We start from the raw sequence: 12,899 nt of genomic DNA, 5'->3' as shown, positions 1-12,899 counted from the left end.
CAATAACGTATGACATCATTGCAATTCCTCTGATTATTTCTGTCATTCCTCTCCCTGGCTTTTAATACCTTTTGGAAGTCGATAATATTCCAAATATTATTCTCGGTCTGACCTATTGGTACAACCTAAAACAAGGCAATAATTAACCATTTTCCTTGATGACGTACAGGATCTACTTCAGGGCCTGTACTTTGCGGAGTACCTCCAATATGGCAACTGACGGTCTGATGACGCGTCGTGAAAACCTTCTATAACACGATAAAGGAAAGGGAAAAAGCCAAAAACCTGGACGCCTCCCTATGGAGGTGTTCCAGGCACGTCCAGCTGGGAGGAGGCCCCAGGGAAGACCAGGACTAGGTGGAGGGATTATATCTCCAACCTGGCCTGGGAACGCCTCGGGATCCCCCAGTCGGAGCTGGTTGATGTGGCTCAGAAAGGGAAGTTTGGGGTCTCCTGCTGGAGCTGCTGCCCCCGCGACCCAATACCGGATAAGTGGATGATGATGGATAGATAGATGGATGGATGGATGGATGGATGGATGGAAAAAGCCAAAAAGCATATTATGAGCACTTCAATATATTTTTGCTTTAGGGTCACCCTTGCCTGTAATTCCCTTCTCTGCACTCCCACGGGTCGTACCATGTGAGTTTCACCCCCCCAGTGCCCCTGAGCTGTGCTCAAGCTTCGACGTGTTCTAGATGACTGAGACTCGTCAGTCCATCTCACTGGCACTCTGCTCCTGATGGGACTTTCACGCTGCTGCCATTAAAATTCCTAAATGTCTCCTAACCTGCAACTCACCAGGTCTCTATTAACCACTCCAGAGTTTGTGTTTGTTTTCACCTAATATCTCGTTTTTTCCACATACTTGTGTTTATTCTGTAAAATGTAGTAGGTATTGGGGATGGATTGTTTTTTCAAGGCCGCTTCAGATCCCGATTATTAGTAGTTTTTAAGACTGATGTGCCTTTACAGAGGAAATGAAAGTCCACATTAAAGATTTTGGATTGTTGCAACACAAAACTTTGTTTAAAGACTTTAAGCAATTATTTAAGAAATTAGAAACTGTCAACATAACCCAATAAGAGATAGTCAGATAGCGTTGTAGGCGGCACAGGCGGCAGTTTGGTTTGAAATGTGCTAGGGACCGAGACACATTCGGACGTGCCTTTTCAGAAGTGCTGGGTACGATAACTTATTCATTTTTTTTTCTCTCTCTTTTGCAGGTCATTTTCTGAAAGAAGCTAAGAAAGACGCTGTCCTGCGGCTTACTGCTGTCTGTGCCTGCCCTGTGGGGATAGAGATCTTTGTGGATTTGTTGGCATCTGTCGCTCAAGAATTATATGTGTTATGAACTTTATTTTATTAAATATAAAAATGATGTTCATTTCTTTAATGTTTAATTTCTTATAATGCACTGTAACTTTTATTCTTGAGTTTTATCTGTTTTTATTTTTTTTTATTTTTAACTGTTTATTCTTGTGTTTCCTAACTGTCTTTGTGTAAAGCACTTTGAATTGCCCTGTTGCTGAAATGTGCTCTACAGATAAAGCTGCCTCGCCTTATTTTTTTTGACTAAATTGAGCTTTTCAAAAAAAGTGGTAGGTACAATAATGACTCATGACCCCCACCAAAATCAATGCCTTTTATGGGCAGGACATTCAGTCAGACTCAGTGGTGAGTAAAACCGGAGCAGAAGGACAGGCACAGAGCCGTAGCCGAGCCAAAGCAGAACACTTTTAATTCATTAACTGTATCGGTTTATCAGGCACATCAAACACTGATGCAGATCCGGAAGCTTCGCAGTTTTAATGTCGACACTGTTTTTATGAAAATGTTTTATTCCTGTTTTACTGAATCAGTTCTTACTTTTTCTTTTATCTGCTGGCACGGGTCACTTTCCATTAAACAGGGAAACCGCATGCAAGGTATTGTGAAGGTGTGCGGCAAAATTGTTGGCACACCCTTAAATGACCTACACGACCTGTATAAGGCCAGATCATTGAAGAAGGCGTGAGCCATCCTGGCTGATCCTAGTCATCCTGGCTGATCCTAGTCCTCCTGGCTGATCCTAGTCCTCCTGGCTGATCCTAGTCCTCCTGGCTGATCCTAGTCCTCCTGGCTGATCCTAGTCATCCTGGCTGATCCTAGTCATCCTGGCTGATCCTAGTCTTCCTGGCTGATCCTAGTCATCCTTTGTGGGATGAATTCAGGCTGCTGCCATCCGGGCGCAGATATAGTCTGCCACGATGCAGAAGAAACAGACTAAAAAGGTCATTCATCCCGGCGGTTATTACCGTTGTTAATAATACTCTGTGAATTCAATTTAAATTATGCTGTACTGTGGTCTGTGCTTATTGTTGTGGTTTGATAAAATATTGTTACTGCTGGCTGTAATTCAAATTGCCCCTTGGGGATAATAAAGTTACCTTGAACCTTGAACCTTGAACCTTGATTATGCGCAAACTGCCAAAAAAACGGCCCGACAATCAGCCAGGGATGCTAATCGGTCTATCCCTAGTGTGTATCTACGTGTATCTATTAAAACATTTTGCACAGCACATCTAAAGGTTATAATGTTAAGGATGTTATAGACCCTAGGGGAAATGCCTGTTGCCACAAAAATCACTAGTGAGGATCCGAACAAACAACCCACAACAAGAGAAAGACACGCAAATTTTCTTGTTTTCCTTTTTGTGTTTGATCTCATTCAGTCAAATGTATCGTGTCGGTGAATTTGTGTTTGTCATGCTTGAATTCACCCCAAAAAGAAGCAATTCTTTGCTGACCAGACCGAGGTCAAAGGTGAAGCGATGGGGATTCAGTGCCTTGCTTATGGGTAGGCCTACTTCACTATGACATATGGTATCAACCAGCTTCTTTATTCTAACAATAGCTTCACCTCTGATGTAGCTCAGCGTGAATTCTTTCAGGAAGACCAAACTTTTAATAGATGTATTCCTAAATCAGTTCCACTGTTATCCAAATAAATGTACATTTTATCATGCTGTGTATAGCTGTCGCACATCTGCAACTAGTCTCTCCTGATTGAAACGTATCCTAGTGTAAATTCTATCTGGAAGACCTCACTCTTAATCCATGCTCTTGAATCCAATCAGCTGTTTGGAGGTGTTCACTTTCTTGCTAAACCAATCAGAATCATACACAAATTGCAAGGGCCAATCACAGAGTCACAACCCTGCTTTAAAAAAATCGGTTTCTCCCTTTGCTATCAGCTGTCTTGCAAGCAAAGAGTGCAACCCTCCACCCCCCCTTCCACCTCCAGGTCTAGTCTTCGGGCTCCTTTGTCGCCACCACCGGCGTCTAGATTCCATCTGGGGGTTTTATGGTTCTCTGGCTATATATAAATATACAAAATATTCAGATAGCGATGGAGTCCAATCGCCAAAGACTTTGTACATTTTAATGAGCTGTACAAAATATCTTATTTTATATCAGCAAACATGTCTCTCCTGATTGAATTGCATTAACTATACAAACACAGCCCGTTTTCATTACTGTAGTGTACAACACCTTAAGCTAATGCATTTAAACGTAAAACCCATCAAAACAGGAGTCAACAAAACAAAACCCAAACCACAGAAATAGTCGGGTCCTCTAGCTATTGTTGACTAACTTCATGTGAAAAATCAAAACCCCTTCAAATATATCTCAGCTTACAAATGAAATGGAAATGGCTCACCGGCCCCTGGCATTGGCAGACAATGATGGCCCAGAGGACGACAGGAGTAACAGGAGGAGAGGAACCATGACATCATGCTTTACAGAAATTCTCCTGTCACATGAAGCTGACATATGACCCAGATGGTGAGCAGGCCCGGCCTGGCCCAACCTGGCAACCCGTGGTGCCACATTCACCGTCAGCAGCGTCAATGGTCCCGGGCCTCCACATGGACGACAAAGACTGGTTCAGCGTGCATCCCTCAAACCATCTTGTGATTAAAATCACCATGGCTCAATTGTAAACTAAACAGGAAATGCAATGTTGGATGTAAAGTGGTTCTGTAAAACCACTGGTTCTGTAAGACTGTGGTAACTGTGGCGTCTTTGTACTGTGAGGGTCTCTCTCTCTCTCTCTCTCTCTCTCTCTCTCTCTCTCTCTCTCTCTCTCTCTCTCTCTCTCTCTCAGCTGCTGTCATGCAAGTGGGCTGTAGGTGATTTGATGTGTGATTTCCATGAAATCACAATTTGATTTAAAAATAAATATTCACATATTGAGTTGGTCCATAACACCACATGCAACAAACTAGCAAGCAAGCAGAGAAGGCTAAACCGTAAAAGTGACAGATAAACTGTTAAAATAGTTAGCTAAAAGTAACGATAAACAGATGAAATAGCTAAAAATAACGAATGGTTACAGTAGACAGTTTAAACTAATAGATAAATGTAAAAAGGCTGTCACAAGGTAATTTTAGGTGGGGTTTTTTTGCCAATCAAAAGTATTGGTTTCATCATTGCATTTGTGCTTTGAAATCTATTCCATGATATTTATCATCAAACGTGCTGGTTCTTTAAAAGGATTGTGAGCCTGCATTTCTATTCTGCACTCTATTTTTAGAGCTTTTGGAAAGAGAGCCAGTACGTGCTGCACAGCCCGGGAGCTGAGCCAGTAAGCAATTGACACAATCATATCCTAATTCAGCTACCTGGTGGGTGGCAAACATGTCGGCTCTCCCTCACACAGATCTGTGTACATAAGTTTAATAAAATTAAAATAAATACGTTGAGCAGAGCACAAAATGAAAGGCTCTCTCCTGGGACAGATAGTCACTGACTATGTGATCAAAGATTCACAGATGCTTTAATTTTATTTTCTTTCATATCAAAATACATCTGAAGCAAGAAAAGCGCCGACCAAACGTAGGAACAAACACGTGAAGGTGAACGTTTACTTTGAAAGCACATCCAACGTGTAAAGAAACCAGCCCGATCGAACCTCCAGCTGACTCTCAGCCGCCATTAAAGAGAACAATGCATGGCACGGGGACAGCAAAGACAAAAGTTGAAATCGAATGTGCAAAATGACATGTATGAGGGACTAAGGCTACCATTTCCACCTTGCCTCAAAACCCACTTGGCAAGTAGAAGTTTCCCACAGTTCCCTTCACAGCCCATCAGTCAGGCCGGAGAGGAGCGGGGTGGGGGGGGGACCGTCAGGGGTCAGTGCTACGCTGAACATGGGGAGAATATGAAGCAGCTGCCTGGGACAGCAGAGCCTGGCGTGGCACCATATGTGTGTTTCTCAACCATTCCTTCACATAAATGATTATGGGTGGTGGTCAAACATTAGCCGCATTATTGTATTAAACAAGTGTAAAGATTTACGCTCGCAGGTTTAATGCAGGGGCGGGTTTACTTTTTAAGAGGGGGGGATTCCCTGGTTCCGGGCAATAATACACACCCCATTGTTAGTAATTGCACTATGCCAAATGAATGAATGCCACATCACCAATGAATGTGAAATAATATCAAATCAATACAGCCAGGCCAGGCCCCTGGACACAGACACAAGGCCCTCCACCCATTTTGCATCTCCTAATGTCATTTTGTGTTTGCTTTGTTGCCCTTTTTCATCTTTGTGTAGTCAGTTTGTATCTCTGTGTAGTTAGTTTGCGTCACTTTGAGACCAATTTGCCTTCTCTTTGCAGTCCATTTGGATCACTTGTGGTCATTTTGCGTCTCTGATGTCATTCTGTGTCTACTTTTTTCAATTTTGTGTCTCATGTTAGACAGTTCTCATCACTTTGTTTTCATTTCACATCTTTGTGTAGTCTTTTTGTGTCTCTTTGCAGTCACTTTGCATCACCTTGTGGTTATTTTGTAGTGCATGAATGAATGACTTTCCAACAAGAAGTAGTAACAGACACTTAGTACAGAGGTTCTGGTCCATCCATGCCTATACCTATCACCTCCTGGCTCTGGTGGGGGGAGGCCCCAGATTAAATAGGGGGGGCCTGTGCCAACCTCTCTCACCACATATGAACATATTTGTAGCGCAGCTGACAGTAATGTGAAAGCTGCTTCTGCCAACGTAAATGCCTTTTGACAAAATGACGACATCTCTGCATGCAAAGTCACGGGAAATTGACTCTGTCTTTCTTTCTTTCTTGATGCCGGCCACCAGTGAGCGAGGGCAACCGCTCTCCAACAACCACACCTCTCTTTGCCCTTCTCTCAATGTCTGAATGTCCAGAAATCCAGACAGATCATTAGCACCAAGCACTCTACATCCCCACCGCCAGACCATATGGACCCACTGCTCAATGAAAACAACCCCTCCCCTGGGTCGTCTTCTTTCATGCTTGGGTGTCAGGCCACCCTTATTTCCTCTTTGGAAGACATGCTCAGTCTGGCTTTTGGCTGGGGTTTTTTTTTTTATCTGATGACACCGCTCACACAAAAAGCGAGATAGTGAAAGGGGGGCCTCCCACTGACAGCAAAATGGATGCCACAAGTGACAACCTTTTGTTTTGGTAAAATACACTGAGATGCTGGCTTTGCGGAGGCAAAAAGGCGGAGGCCAAGGGAAACAACTTCTTCACTTGTTTCGTTTAGTTAAGCCAACCATGGCGCTGTCGGAACTTGTTACATTTCCAGGTTTGGTTCGCTGTAGCTCAGGGGGGGATTGAGCTGTTGATGTAGCCCCCCCCCCCCCCCAAGCTCTGCTGAAAATAAGCATCACAGCAAATACACTCACACAGAATAAAAACTCACATCAGGCTTCAAATTACCTCGCGCTTTGTCCTCCTCTCTGAATAGTTTACTGGCTCTAAAGTGGAAGTTTATACTCAACGTGCCAAAAATGTCAATAAAACCGCCCTAATCGCCCATCCAATCTGTAATAGCACCTGCTTATGGAAACACAACCCGCCCCTGCAGTCTATCTCCACAACTGCATGTTTCCTTCCTATTAAAGCGCTACCGCAGTCAGAAACACAGGTCAAAGCGCAATTATGCATTGGGACAGGCAGACCTTGTTCCTTGAAATGACTTCCTGCCCTTTCTTTTCTTCTGAATGTTGATAAAAATCAGGGGTCAACAAAGTGCAATAACTTTAATAAGAACAAGAATATTTAGCTTCTAGAAATCAGAAAATAACACTAAGGCTACATTTTCTTATTTTAAAGAGGAAAAATAGCTTACACCTTTGTTGGATCAATGTCTATGTCAGTTAAATTGCATTTTAATTTTCTTTAAAAAAAAAAAAAGGTCTGACGTGATTTTCATAAATCTCTTACATAATCAAATTATTGAATTCATCAATTTATTAAGGCCAAATAATTTACAGTGTATTTAGGCCTAAATTAGATTTCATCAATCTACATTTAAAGAAGATGTAAATACAAACATATGTCACTTGTTTCTGTGCTTGTGTCAGCAGTAGTTTAGTTTGTTTTGGACATATTAAAGTTGCAATAATACCAGCAAGGAGACACGTTTTGAATGTGCAATTGAATTCATTTAATAGAGTATAGATATTTCATGTAGGCCTAATTAAACCGTCTCTTGATTTAAATAATCTGAATGGTTCTTTTACCTCGTGGATTTTAGCTTGAGGCCTTCTTTTCTCTATTTGCCTCAACTAGGATTTATTTAGCCACAACCAAATTTCTTACAGAGTGTATTTTTACAGTCAGATTACCACTTATTAATCTGTGTCTTCAGCACAAACATTTCTGACAAAAATCCAGAACATTATGGTTTGAGGCGAGAGTTTATTCCCAGTAAGAAAACTAAATAAATTTTGAATTCAAATCACATAAACGAATGAGAATCAGGTCGGTGGGTGTGTATTTTGTGCGTAATGACAGGACATAGTGATTATGATTACTTGTAACAGCATCTTTTCACAGGACCCGAATAATACAATGAATCCAAAACGTATTTTAGAGCTAAAACAATTCCACAGTGAAGGAATAAAGAGGGAGGAAGTGGGGGGGGGGGGGGGGGACTTACCGACACACTCGTTGGCTTCCCGGGCCGTGGCGCGCTGCCATGGTCGGTCGTAGTGGAATGGCTTGCACCTGTCGCACTCCGGTCCCGCCGTGTTGTGTTTGCACTCGCAGACCAGATTCCCGTCCCGGTCCTTGACGCATTTCGAAGCGTGCCCGTTGCACTTGCACCGTCCTCCGACCTGCAGGTCCGACACGGCGTAAAAGTACGAGTCGCGGGCCAGCTCCGAGTCGTCCTCGTTCTCGTCGCCGAAGGTGTGCAGCTGGCTGAAGATCACCTTGATGTCGGTGGCCGTCACCCAGTCCTGCAGCACCGGGGAGTTGTCGAAGTCGTGCGCCGACGGCCGGCCGTCCAGCGTGCTGAAGGCGATGAGTCCGCCCGTCAGCGGGTGCATGTCCGTGTGGGAGTCCGTGCAGATGGCCTCCTGCTCGTTCTGCTTCGTAATCGCCGCCTTGTTCTGCCTGTTGTACATTTTCTTGCACTGAGTGGAATAATACTGGAACGGCACCCAGGACTTGCCGTAGTCCATGGACTTGTAGATCGCCATGGATTCGGGTCTGGGTGAGCAGAACTGCAGGCTCACGTAGGTGACCTCGAACTTTTTCCCGAGCGACAAGGTGAGCGTGACGTTCTGCGGGTACTGCGCGTAGTTTTCGGACTGCCAGCAGGTGAGGTTGTGCGGGTTGTTGAGGTCCGTTAAATAGGCGGGCGGATGGGACTTCTTGGGGTCCGCGGCGTCGCACGTGTGACAGTCCCGCGTCCGCTCCTCGCCCTTCTCGGCCACCACGCAGTACCTGGCGGCGGGGCTGCCGCAGGTGCTGGACACGCGCACGTCCTTTCCGAAAGCGGAGTTGACGAAGTCGGGGATGCACCGCCGAGGGTTCCCGTTCTCGTCATAGCACGGGTCCGGGGGCGAAGACTGCGCAGCAAACATGCTCAGCCCGTATCCTCCAAAGACCCCCTCGGTCAGCGCGCAAACTGTCACCAAGGTGACCCAAACCTCCACAATCCTTTGCATTGTAATCCGTGCACCGCTGAAATGTAGCCTAATGGAGGCAAAAAAGAATTAATAACAATGGAATTTATAACGATGAAGGCAAATCCAAGACAGGACTACAACTATCACAGTAAATGATGCTCTGGTGGATGTATGGAAAACTTGGACGCACTAAAGCATGAAAATAAAAATAAAAATATTCTTACGAGGCAAAGAAACCCAGGACACTGCCTGCAAATAAACGGCTCAGTCTGAAAGTGAAGAACAACTCCAAAGAATTTGGAGAACAACCTATCCCCTTTACGCACGAAAAACTACTGCTGTACTTTCTCCCCCTTTCTCACTCTCTTTTTTGAGATTCCTAAATAAAAATAAGATATGGCAAAAGCCCAGCTGGCTCTGAGTCTCCCTCTGCCTGTCCTCCCAGTCACACCTCTGCCCACCTATCTCTTTCTGTCCCATTCCCTCTCTGTTATAAAAGGGATAAAGGGGGTCCACTCATTCAGAGGAGAGGAGTCGGAGCCTTCTGAGTGTCTCAGCAGAGTGAGACAGAGAGGGGGGGGGGCGACATCTTCCGGCAGATTGTTTGCACTGCAGGTTCAAAAGAAATCCGCGTTAGTCCCAATAAAGAGAAACATGATGCACTGAAATGTTGTGTTTTAAAAAATATGAAACATTTATTCATAGCCTAATTAATTGGCCTTACACACATGACATCTTCCTCACAAATGGGTTTTTTCCTCAGTCATGTTGCAACAATTAATTAACTAATTTAAGTACTTTTTTGTGAAAGACAAACTGTCCATCTGAAAAAGGGCAGAGGACATTTTGTTAACCCTTAACTAGGGAAGAATGTGGCTTCTTAGGACCTTAGGTCAAGGTATTTTCCAAATAATCTGGGCTCAAATAACAATTATTTGCCAGGATAAATAGCTCATGAGCCATTTTTAAACATAAAACTTATTTTTTTATGTCATGTTGGAGAAAATGAATACAGGTTTGCTGAATGGAAGTAAATTTGATGCTCATACATAGGGCTGCACGATATTAGGAATATATCTAAATGCGATTATTTTGACTGATAATGCAATATGAGTCACGATATTGGCGGAAATTATCCTGTTATCATTATTCTCATTTTCCCTGACTAATATCAAATCTTAAAAAATGAAAATGATTATAGTGTGATTTCTGCTGCTAGGATGTGTACCAAACAAAGATGTTTTCTGTAGTCTGTAGGATAGGATTTGTAGTCCGGGACGTCTCTGCAGCTCCACGATACTTCATTCAGAGCGGTTAGACACATATTTACCTTTGACAAAAATTTTGCCCCTCTGCGATTTGGATATTGCTCTAGTCCATATTGCAATTTTTGATTAAATTGCGATTAATTGTGCAGCCTTACTCAAACATTTGTTGTATATTTTCTGTATAACTGTCCATCTGAGTGGGGGGAGGGGGGTGGGGGGGGATGAAGTTAAGTCAGTACATCATTGTTATTTTCCAAATAATTTGGGCTCAAATAACACAATGTCATGACTTTTTTTTAAATTTTACATTATGTGTCTCCCAGGAGAAGTTGCTCATTTGCCATAAACCTTTTTTTCTGGTTTCTATGTTGAGAGAGTCATCAGTGTATAAGCTTAGATTCATTGGCACATATACGTGTGAGTTTTACTCATTCTCTAGCCTATTACACGCTTATATTATTATTATTATTCATGTTGCCTGTAATGTTTAATGTGGACCCGAGGAAGGGTAACCGTACTTAAGGGCATAGCTAATGGGCATCCTATGATAAAGTAATATAAAAAGGCTAAACAGTTACAAAGCATTTTAGTCAGACTTCTCCTATGACATAAGCAGATTGTATAATGTAAACCACTTTAGCCTATATACTCATTCAGTTCCTGTTTTGCAGCACATGCTCTCTGACTGAGCAGTCAGAGGGTCTATTTTTGAAAAAGCTCCAACACAGGAGGATGTGGTCTCTGTATTGTTTCCCTCCGTCACTGCTGTGCCTCAGCTGTGGTTGATCTGGGATGATCTAGGACACTGATAACTGCAGCAGAGAGGTAAGACTTAAGTCATGTACTTCTTCCTTTTTAATCTCTTAGTTTTTATGCATTAACTCGTCTATAGTATATTTCCATGCATCTGTACCATATGTCCAATGCTTGTGTCAGGTTGGCCAGAGGAGCCTTTGCATATATTTATTTTAATCATTTCATATAGGCCTTCTCTCTCTCTCAACATAGGAACAAGCCTCTGTTGCAAATCTTCCATCATATCTAACTGCAAAGGGTTATTTAAGCTCTGTTTATTTCCTGTTCCCCTTTTACAAGCTACAGAAGGCTGTTATCACCGTGTTCAGAATAACACAGCTTAAAGTTGTAGTTTGTAGAGTATTGAATCTCAGTAGTATTATATATATTTTTTCTGTTATTGATGGGTTGTGGGATACGCATAATGAAGTGGGCTTTGTAGGGGGCAGCTGTAGGCCTACATCTGGCAGTGTCACCTCTTGTTCCCCTGTCTTTAAAAAAAAGTTTTTATTCTTTATAGCAAAAGTACAAGTACAATGGCAACATGCATATATACTGTACCAGGAGTGGTAAATACATTATATATATATATATACACACACACACAGTGGTGTGAAAAAGTGTTTGCCCCCTTCCTCATTTCCTGTTCCTTTGCATGTTTGTCACACTTAAGTGTTTCGGAACATCAAACCAATTTAAACAATAGTCAAGGACAACACAAGTAAACACAAAATGCAATTTGTAAATGAAGGTGTTTATTATTAAGGTGAAAAAAATCCAAACCATCATGGCCCTGTGTGAAAAAGTGATTGCCCCCTAAACCTAATAACTGGTTGGGCCACCCTTAGCAGCAACAACTGCAACCAAGCGTTTGCGATAACGTGCAATGAGGCTTTTACAGCGTCCTGGAGGAATTTTGGCCCACTCATCTTTGCAGAATTGTCCTAATTCAGTTACATTAGAGGGTTTTCGAGCATGAAAGGCCTTTTTAAGGTCATACCACAACATCTTAATAGGATTCAGGTCAGGACTTTGGCTAGGCCACTCCAAAGTCTTCATTTTGTTTTTCCTTCAGCCATTCGGTGGTGGACTTGCTGGTGTGTTTAGGATCATTGTCCTGCTGCAGAACCCAAGTTCGTTTCAGCTTGAGTACACGAACAGATGGTCGGACATTCTCCTTCAGGATCTCTTGGTAGACAGCAGAATTCATAGTTCCTTTTATCACGGCAAGTCTTCCAGGTCCTGAAGCAGCAAAACAGCCCCAGACCATCACACTACCACCACCATATTTTACTGTTGGTATAATGTTCTTTTTATGAAATGCAGTGTTCCTTCTACACCAGATATACTTGGACACACACCTTCCAAAGAGTTCCACTTTTGTCTCATCGGTCCACAGAATGTTGTCCCAAAAGTCTTGGGGATCATCAAGATGTGTTGTGGAGAAATTGAGACGAGCTTTGATGTTTTTTTTGCTCAGCAGTGGTTTTCTCCTTGGAACTCTGCCATGCAGGCCATTTTTGCCCAGTCTTTTCCTGATGGTGGAGGCATGAACGCTGACCTTAACTGAGGCAAGTGAGGCCTGCAGTTCTTTGGACGTTGTTGTGGGGTCTTTTGTGACCTCTTGGATGAGTCGTCACTGCGCTCTTGGGGTAATTTTGGGCGGCCGGCCACTCCTGGGAAGGTTCACCACTGTTCCATGTCTTCGCCATTTGTGGATAATGGCTCTCACTGTGGTTCGCTGGATTCCCAAAGCTTTGGAAATGGCTTTATAACCCTTTCCAGACTGATAGATCTCAATTACTTTCTTTCTCAATTGTTCCTGAATTTCTTGGGGTCTCGGCATGATGTGTAGCTTTTAAGGATCTTCTGGTGGACCTTAC

General features: G+C 43.1%; 1 protein-coding gene across 2 annotated transcripts in view; it reads right to left on the bottom strand.

Moving 5' to 3' along the window:
• The window catches only part of ntn1b (netrin 1b), a 58,682-nt gene extending 48,966 nt beyond the window's left edge, over positions 1-9,716 (bottom strand). Inside the window, exons 1-2 of one of the 2 annotated variants that reach the window (XM_032536560.1) lie at positions 9,178-9,716; positions 7,978-9,020 (exon numbers count right to left, since the gene is read on the bottom strand). In XM_032536560.1, coding sequence (XP_032392451.1) covers positions 7,978-8,992 — 1,015 coding nt within the window. In that variant the 5' untranslated portion in view covers positions 8,993-9,020; positions 9,178-9,716. The remainder of the gene's footprint in view (positions 1-7,977; positions 9,021-9,177) is intronic. The other variant, XM_032536561.1, reaches the window with a different exon arrangement.
• Between the last annotated feature and the right edge of the window lie 3,183 nt (positions 9,717-12,899).

The sequence above is a fragment of the Etheostoma spectabile genome, chromosome 15, assembly GCF_008692095.1.
Source record: "Etheostoma spectabile isolate EspeVRDwgs_2016 chromosome 15, UIUC_Espe_1.0, whole genome shotgun sequence".
Lineage (NCBI taxonomy): Eukaryota > Metazoa > Chordata > Actinopteri > Perciformes > Percidae > Etheostoma > Etheostoma spectabile.
This window is presented reverse-complemented; position numbering and strand designations above follow the sequence as displayed.